Source organism: Diospyros lotus, chromosome 15, assembly GCF_014633365.1.
Source record: "Diospyros lotus cultivar Yz01 chromosome 15, ASM1463336v1, whole genome shotgun sequence".
Taxonomy (NCBI): domain Eukaryota; kingdom Viridiplantae; phylum Streptophyta; class Magnoliopsida; order Ericales; family Ebenaceae; genus Diospyros; species Diospyros lotus.
Genome location: NC_068352.1, coordinates 6,485,280 through 6,493,703, shown reverse-complemented (window position 1 = coordinate 6,493,703; position 8,424 = coordinate 6,485,280). Strand labels below are relative to the sequence as shown.

At 39.9% G+C, this 8,424-nt stretch overlaps 1 protein-coding gene across 1 annotated transcript; it reads right to left on the bottom strand.

Annotated features, from left to right (window-relative positions):
- Positions 1-820: 820 nt before the first annotated feature.
- LOC127792663 (pentatricopeptide repeat-containing protein At1g15510, chloroplastic) lies at positions 821-3,512 on the bottom strand. Its single transcript, XM_052323272.1, has one exon. It carries the CDS (start codon positions 3,465-3,467, stop codon positions 822-824), a length of 2,646 nt encoding a protein of 881 aa, XP_052179232.1. The 5' UTR covers positions 3,468-3,512; the 3' UTR covers position 821.
- Between the last annotated feature and the right edge of the window lie 4,912 nt (positions 3,513-8,424).

Below are 8,424 nucleotides of genomic sequence, written 5' to 3'. Positions count from 1 at the left end.
AAATACAAGCAATTGCGACTGAAAGTGTCAGAATCGCGTAGGATTCCCTCAACCCCTCTGCGAGCGAGAATGTCTTCCCGTTCTTTCCTGTACACAAGAGGGAAACTTTGGAGCTTTACTGACCTAAAATAAAGTGGGTCATCTTCAGTCCTTCGGCTAGATATGGATATCCAAACCGTTGGACTGATTAACCATCGAGCTTTTGTGGGTGGGTGAGAAACAACCACTTCAACTAAACAATCTAGCCCAGCTTCCAGGTCCATGCTTTCATATAAGATCTTCCACGAGGCTCGTACATCCCTGCAACCAACTAGATACATCTTTCCGACATGTTGATCATAAAGGCCTTCCAGGAAAAGAACTGAGACATTGTTGTAGGGTTTTCCTGTAAGGGAAAGTTGAGCTGATACATTCAGTGTAGATACAAGATATAGCAGCCCTGACTGCAATTTCATGTACATTATTGTTCACAACCAAACAAGTCCAAGAATATAGTCATACAGCATGTATGTGCAAAGGAGATGAAAAGGGACTCAAACCCTTTGTTCAGTTTAGGAAGCTGACTTGCAATATCTTACTCTGCTCAATGCTTCTTCTGAGAGGCAATGAGAGCAAGAAGAAAGTCAGAGGCTTTATGCGTTTCGGTTGATGGCAAGAAGATGGCCGGTCAATGAAAAGTCTCCTTGGTACTGCTCTGGTCTGCAAGAGGCCTTATGCGTTTCGGTTCGGTGATGCCAATTCTGACCCGATGATGACTTTTGTGCCATAGCTATGGTCGATGCTCGAGCACCTGAGCTTCTTGCGATTAGTAAGAAAGTCAGTCAGGATTTTGTCAGCTCCTGTCCTCGTTGAGTCTTTCCCCAGTAACCCTCATCGCCACAAGAGCAGACTCCGTCCTTGAAATGGTGGAAATGTTCAGTATCCCTAACAGAAATCTCTCTTCGAACTACCTTAGTGATAAACTTGATGGTATTATGACAGCTTTCACACATGTAGAGATTCTTTGTTACCCAAATGGGCATCCCAGGGACAGTGTTTATGAGCCCAAATGCAATGGCTCGTCTCTCACTGTGCCCGCATAAAATTTCAGCTCTTGAAGCTTCAACTTCATCCATAGAGCTTCTTCTCGGTTCATCCAAACCAGCTGCCTTCATTTTCTCATAGAAACCAGCTAAAACTGCATTTATTTCCTTTATTTGAGGGTGGAAATCATCACCACTGAGGAAAGCATGGACTTTGCCTTTCACTTCCACCCAACTGCATCCAGGATCAGTGGTAACCCCTTTCTCTATCATCTTTTTTCTAAGTCTTGCAACATCATCCCATTTACCGGATTCGGCATAGAGGTTACACAAGAGAACATAATACCCAACACTACTGTCGTCAATATCAAAAATACGCTGTGCAGCAACTTCCCCAAGTTCAGCCTGCCTGTGGATCCTGCATGCATTTAGTAAAGCCCCCCATATGGCTGCATCTGGATTTATAGGCATTGCCTGAATAAAATCATAAGCATTCTCCAATTTCCCAGCACGGCCAAGTAAATCAACCACACAAGCATAATGCTTCACATTTGGAACAATACAATACTCATTTTTCATGCTATTGAAGTACTCCAAACCTTCGGTCACCATACCTGATCTACTACATGCACATAATAAGGAAATGAAAGTGATGTCATCTGGTTTTATCCCTGATTTCGTCATTCTATCAAATAGCTCCACAGCAAGTGATCCTTTTCCCATTTGGGCATAGCCAGTAAGAAGAATATTCCATGAAGCTATGTCTTTTCTGTGAGCATTAAATTGGTTCCATGCAAGTTCCATTCTTCCACACCTTACATACATATCGAGGAGTGCATTTGGTAAAAAACCATCAAACCCCAATCCAGTTCTCAACACATAGGCATGGATCTCCTTCCCGCACATCAAAGCTCCTATCCTAGCACATGCAGAGAGGACAGAGACAAAGGTAACGGAGTTAGGGTTTAGACTAAGTTTCATTTGCCTAAAGAAAACCAAAGCCTCAAAGCTCCGATTGTTGATCCTAAGCCCAAGGATGATTGATGTCCAAGATATCACATTCTTGTCAGGAATCTGGTGGAAAACCTCCAAAGCCTTGTCAATGCATCCACACTTGGAATACAAATCAATGAGAGTGTTTGCAACTATAACATGTGATATGAGTCCTGTCCTCTTGGCAAGCTCGTGCAGCTTAACCCCCATGTCTAGAAGTCCTAAAGAAGCGCAGGCAGATAGCACACTAGCAATGGCAATCTCATCTGGAGCGACACCTTCTAGCTCCATAGCATTGTAAGTTTCCACAGCTTTATTAGGCAAACCGTTATGCTCGTAACCTGAAATCATTGCCGTCCAAGATATGACATCTTTAGACTCGACTGTGGCAAAAAGTTTTTCAGTTTCTTCTAAATTCCCAACACTAGAATACATTTGGATTAACGAATTACTCACTGAAACATCAATCCCAAATCCTGTTCTCACTACAATCCCATGAATTGCTCTCCCCAATCTCTCGTCACCAAGAAGCTCACAGGCCGAGATCACACTAGTCATGGTAAACAAATCCGGATCAAAAGAAAGTTCACGCATCATAAAGAACAAACTCAGTCCTTCTAAACAGTCGTCGTTCTCAATATACCCTGAAATCATCGCATTCCAAGAAATCCCGTCCCTCCTTGGCATTCTATCAAACACCAACCGTGCATTAAACAGATCACCACATTTCGTATACATGGTGATCAAAGCATTGAGCACATCAATATCCGACTCAAACCCAAATCTAATAACATGAGCATGAACCTCCCTACCCCTACCCAAATCCGGCACGCCGCCGCATGTCCTCAAAACACAGGGAAACGTATAAACATCGGGTTTAATCCCGGCCCACAACATCCGATGGTACAAATTCAAGGCTTCATCAAAATAACCCGCTTTGGCAAACCCGCCCAGCAAGACATTCCAAGAAAACACGTCTCTCTCCACCATTTTCGCAAACACGAGCCAGGCATCAACCAAATTACCCAACCTCACGAACATACTCAACAAAGCATTTCCGAGTCGAATACTCAACTGGGTCCTCGAATTCGATATATAAGAGTAAACCCTCGAACTATCGTCGGCAGCCCGCTTCCACTCGCATAGCTTCACGAGAGCAATGCAAGCTTCTTCCTGGACCGCGATTTGAAGCTCCTGCATCGAGTCTAGGCATCTTAGGGCTTGCTCCAAGTGGCCTCGAAGGCATAGGTCGCATAAGTGGGAGTTGGGGTCTCGGGTGTCGATGGAGCCGGAGCTGAGGACGGATATCTCGTAGGCCTTGCTCAAGGAGAAGTGGTTGGTTTTGAGGACACGAGAGAAATTTAGCGCTTTGAGCTTGTGGGTTACCGAGTGGATAGTAGGAGGCAGGTCTGGATGAAGAGAAACCGGTGGGGTTTTAGCAGAGATCGCCATTGTCGGAGGCACATGCTGTGCTCAAGCCCGGGCCTTCTTTCCGGGGTGAGGTTTAAACGGCTACTACCGGATAACATTTCACGAAGAATAATAATATTTAATTTTATGATAAATATTTAATTTTTTAATAATATATCCAACTTTGTGTTTCTTTTCAAATTTATAATACATAAATTGTCTCAATTATATACTATTTACACTTAAAAATTTTTGTGATTTAATTTATTTTAAAAAATTTACAATTTACTGTTTTTCCACAAACACTAATTCTATATTAACAATGTTAATTAAGCTTTAATTAATTAATAATTTAATTATAAAAATATGGCTATAAACTAAAAGATACGAATCCAACACATAAAATAATTTAACTAAAACATATAGCTATAAATTATATCTTTTAGCGATAACATATTTTTTACCTATTTATGCATACATATACATATTTGCAAATAAAAAAAAAAATCGGGTGACAGTTGGTGAAAGTTGTCGGCCGCCATCAAACCATATGGCCGAGGATACTTCCCCAATTATGAAATTTTTATATATAAGAATTATCTTGTAACTCATATAATAATTGATACAAAATATCTCATCAAATAATAAAGAACAATTATTTTGTATCTTCCAAGATAATTGATATAAATATTTTATTAGATATGATGACATTTATCTATGAAATAATCAAATTAGATATTAGATGTGATGGTATTAATTTAATGAGATAATCAAATGATTTAATAAGATGATTGATTACTTTAAAATTTTATTTGGTTTAGAATATATGAATAACTCTTAAATAGTTTTGATAAGAGACCACTTCTATTATTATAAATAGGGGTTTGGTCATCTCTCTACCTAACATAAAAAATCAATTATAGTTATATTTTATATCCATCGTTACGGTTGGTGTGAAAAGGGAAAAATCAAATATCAATATTTTCGCCTTCAATGGGCAATTCTCTTTACGGCTTAATATTCGATGGTTTCTGGTATGCATTTATTTAATCGTATTACGTGATTTATATGAGTTTTTTCAATTCATGAGCATGATGTATAATTGTTTGTTATTATTTGTACAAGCAATATTATGGTTTACATGTGGTATCAAAGCATATAGTTTTAGAAACTTGTGTATTTTCTGTGTAAGTTTGTTTAATTTCTATCTTTGTGTAAACTAATTTGTATGTAAAAGAATAAAGGAATCTCATCATCGGATCAAGTTTTTCGCCAAAAAAATTGATGTTGTTGAGCCAAGTTGCTCCATTTGATCTCTAATTAAGTTTTGATGATTAATAAAAATAATATTTTGAAAAATCTATTAATTAAAACCCTTAATTATTTTCAAAAAATTATAAATATTTTTCATATTATTGTTGCTATCAAAATTGTTGGGTAGAGAGGTATGTTTTTCCCTCAAGAGTTGAAGTAATAGTAGACGAAAAGCCTTGGAAGACCATTAATAATAGGAGAAAAATCTCGTGAAAGCTCCTCAGTGACTCTTAGGAGGATTTGGAAATTGAGCCATGGGGAGGTGTTGCGTATTGAGGAATGAGTGTTGCTGAGAATAACCATGCTGAAATGGCACTTCCATGTTGCTAGCTTTACTGATTGTCTCAAGATTGATGATTTTTTTGTTCATTTCCCATAGATGACGTCAAATTGTTGTTATCTAAATACAATAATTAAATTTATTTGTCTTGAGAATAGTCAAAGTAGAGTTCTTGAGAAAATTCGAAGGGCTAACAATGGTCAACGAGGATAGGGATTTGACCCAATAAGGGTTGAGGCTTTAAGGTCCCAGAGGGTCATAGGAGTTTTTGGGGCAAATGAACTTTGAATTCTTCAGGGAGCAGTCTCTGGATGGGTTTGGAAGGTCTTCGAGGTCCTTGGGAAATTGTTCTCTAGGTCTTCAGGGTATTGTCTCTGGGTATCTGCAGTACAAAGGTAGTTAAAAGGCATGCAAGGATCTTCCCCATGCGAGCCCTTTGATACCTAAGTCAGACATTGATGTCTAAAAAATGAGGTGTTGATGCAATTATGAAAGAATATATGTAGTATGTCCAAGGTGAGTCTTTATGAGAGTAGGTTTCCCAAGGAGTGTTGTAAGGTCTATAGTCTTAATATGTTCTGAGAGCTCCTGGAGATCAGGAAAGGTCCTAGAGGAATCTAAAAAGAGTCAACCAAAAGGATCCATTTGCCTTTGAGCAGGTGGGTATTTATAGATATTTGATGGGTCCACGGGAAAGAGTCTTCAGACTCTTCGAGAAGATGCATCGGGTGAAACTAGAGAGCCTAGAGGGTCTTCGGGGTGAAAGTGCCCCAATAAGTTTTTTTTCGAATGGGTCCGAAGACTCTTTGGAGCCACTGAGTAAACTAGGCCTGAAAGACTTTGGGTAAGTCTTCGGGCTTATGCAATGCTAAGGCTTGATTGTCTTGAAGACTCTTTGGGGACTCCGGGGGACATTGCCCTGGAGACTCTTGGGAATCATTCGGCAATATGCAAAATACTTGAAAAATTTTTAGGAATCTTGAGATTTTAAGAATTTTTTAAGACATCTCAAAATAAAACTCTAACCAAATTTGGATGATTAACAAAAATAATATATTTAGATGATTTACAAAAATAATATTTTAAACAAGTATATTACTTGAAGCACTAGTTTTGTAGGCTTGATATGGTTGCTCCCTAACCTGCGTGCATCAGGCCTTGCCTGCCGCATTACCTGGTCCGCCTGGCTTCAAGCTGCTACAACTTGCTGCCTCTTTCACCAACTTGGCTTTCGTTTCTACTGCTACTTCGCACGACTACCGCACTAGCTTTCGCTTGGCCCACCACTTGCTACCGAGACCTGATTCCGCTAGCCTAACCTTTTATAATTCTCCTTTTGCACCTTCTTTATCTCCTCTTCCCTGTCTGCATTCTCTCTCTTTTTCTTCGATTTCTTCTCCATAATTAATATTAATATTTAATTTATAATTGTTGTACCATCTACAAAAAAGTAAAATTTTTTAAAGCAAAATAATCCCTGAACAAGACCTTGCAATAGTGTGCCTTAAGACAAATCATCTTGGTGTAATAAGACCTCGTGGCAAAGGAACCTTTCTATAATGAGCCTTAAGGCAGTGTGTGTGCCTTGCGGTAAAGACATAAATCCAACATGAAATGGTCTTGAGGCAAGGCTTTGCCATAAAGAAATCATCTCAACATTAATAGGGCTTGTAGCAAAGGTATACTCGAGACATGATGGGTCTTGTGGCAAAAGAATTATGGGTCTTGCGGTGAAGCTAACCCTCGCAGCATGACCTTGGCCTAGTGAAAAAGGGACCTCATAGCAAGAGCAAGGCCACAATATCTTGACATGGATGAAGCCTTGTGACAGATTCCTTCTCACGGCATAGTAAGCCTTGCAGCAAAGATATCCCAAGGCTAAGAACATTTCTTTTGGCAAGGGCAAATGCTCATAGAAAAGCCAAGCACCCTCACGGCAAAGCCGGGCCTCATAACACTGTAGGCCAACTTCATGGTAGTTAAGACCACCTTGTCTACATACAATGCGATATTGGGTTGCCCCCTTCTCAATGACGTTAGGGCCATAGTATTCTCCTGCTATTTATTGATGAAGTTTCCTACTCCTTTGGGCATAGGGTAAGTTCAAGAAGACCAGCAACAGGCACGCACTTGCTACGTGTCGTCCACAAAGGGAAAGAAGAGCAAAGAGACTTTTACCATTGCCAAGCTAACCGTACATGATTGATTGATAGACTTTAAAAATTGTAATATTTCTTTCATCTTAAGGAGCACGCTTTAAATTTACACAGTAATGTAAGCCCTTGTGGGATTATGGCCTAGGCATGTGTAATCGAGCCATGTAAAAAAAGAAGATGCTTATACTTTCTAATGCAATTGGCCCATTGTCTGGCTTATGGCCCAGGAACAATTCCTTTATCAATATAATTGGCCCATTGTCTAGCTTATTGGCTCGGCAATGCGGTTCGCACAATCGCTCCCTCAAGAACGATTCGCTCGTTATCCCACCTAACGGCCCAGCAACACAGTTCGCACAATCCCTTAGTTAATACGATTGACCCGTCATCACACCTAATGACCCGACAACACGGTTCACACAATCCCTTCATCAATACGATTGGCCCATTGTCCCATCTACTAGCCTGGAAACACAGTTCACACAATCACTCCCTAAAAAATGATTGGCCCGTTGTCATACCCAGCGACTAGGCAAAGCTATTCACACAATCCTTTTGTCAATATGATTGGCCCGTTGTCCCAACTAACAGCCCAGCAACATAGTTCGCACAATCCCTTGATTAATACGATTGGCCCGTTGTCCCGCCTAAAGACCCGGCGATGCGGTTCACAAAATCCCTTCATCAATACAATTGGCTCGTTGTCTCGCTTATTGGCCCAGCAATGTGGTTCGCACAATCACTCCCTCAAGAACGATTGGCCCGTTATCTCGCCTAACGACTCGGTAATGCGGTTCGAACCATCCATTCGTCAATACAAATGGCCCATTGTCCCGCCTAATAGCCTGATAACATGGTTCGCACAATTCCTTTGGCAATATGATTTGTAACACACAAAAAGTTTGGGTTACCTCGAGAATGGTTAATTTGAGAAAAATACAAGTTTCATGGAAGATTAGTATCTAAAAAGCCCAAAAATTTGACCAAATCTACTATAGGGTATACTTTAGGCCTTAGATACCTATGAAAAAGGGTATGGGTCGACAAAAATCTTGAGGAATGATTTTTAGCATCGAAATAAATCGAATCAGAGACATTTTTTAGTACAGCTTCGGTTCAGGCTGAAAAATTGAATTGACGTAAGGGACTTTCGAGAAATCAACGGAACACTCAAAAGTTTCAATTTTTGCATAAGAAACAACCCTTAAGTGACTTCGGGATGAAACAAAGTGGTTTCACAATTAAAGCA

Excerpts from the sequence above, each read along its gene's own strand:
- LOC127792663 (XM_052323272.1), bottom strand. The coding sequence starts at position 3,467 with ATGGCGATCTCTGCTAAAACCCCACCGGTTTCTCTTCATCCAGACCTG.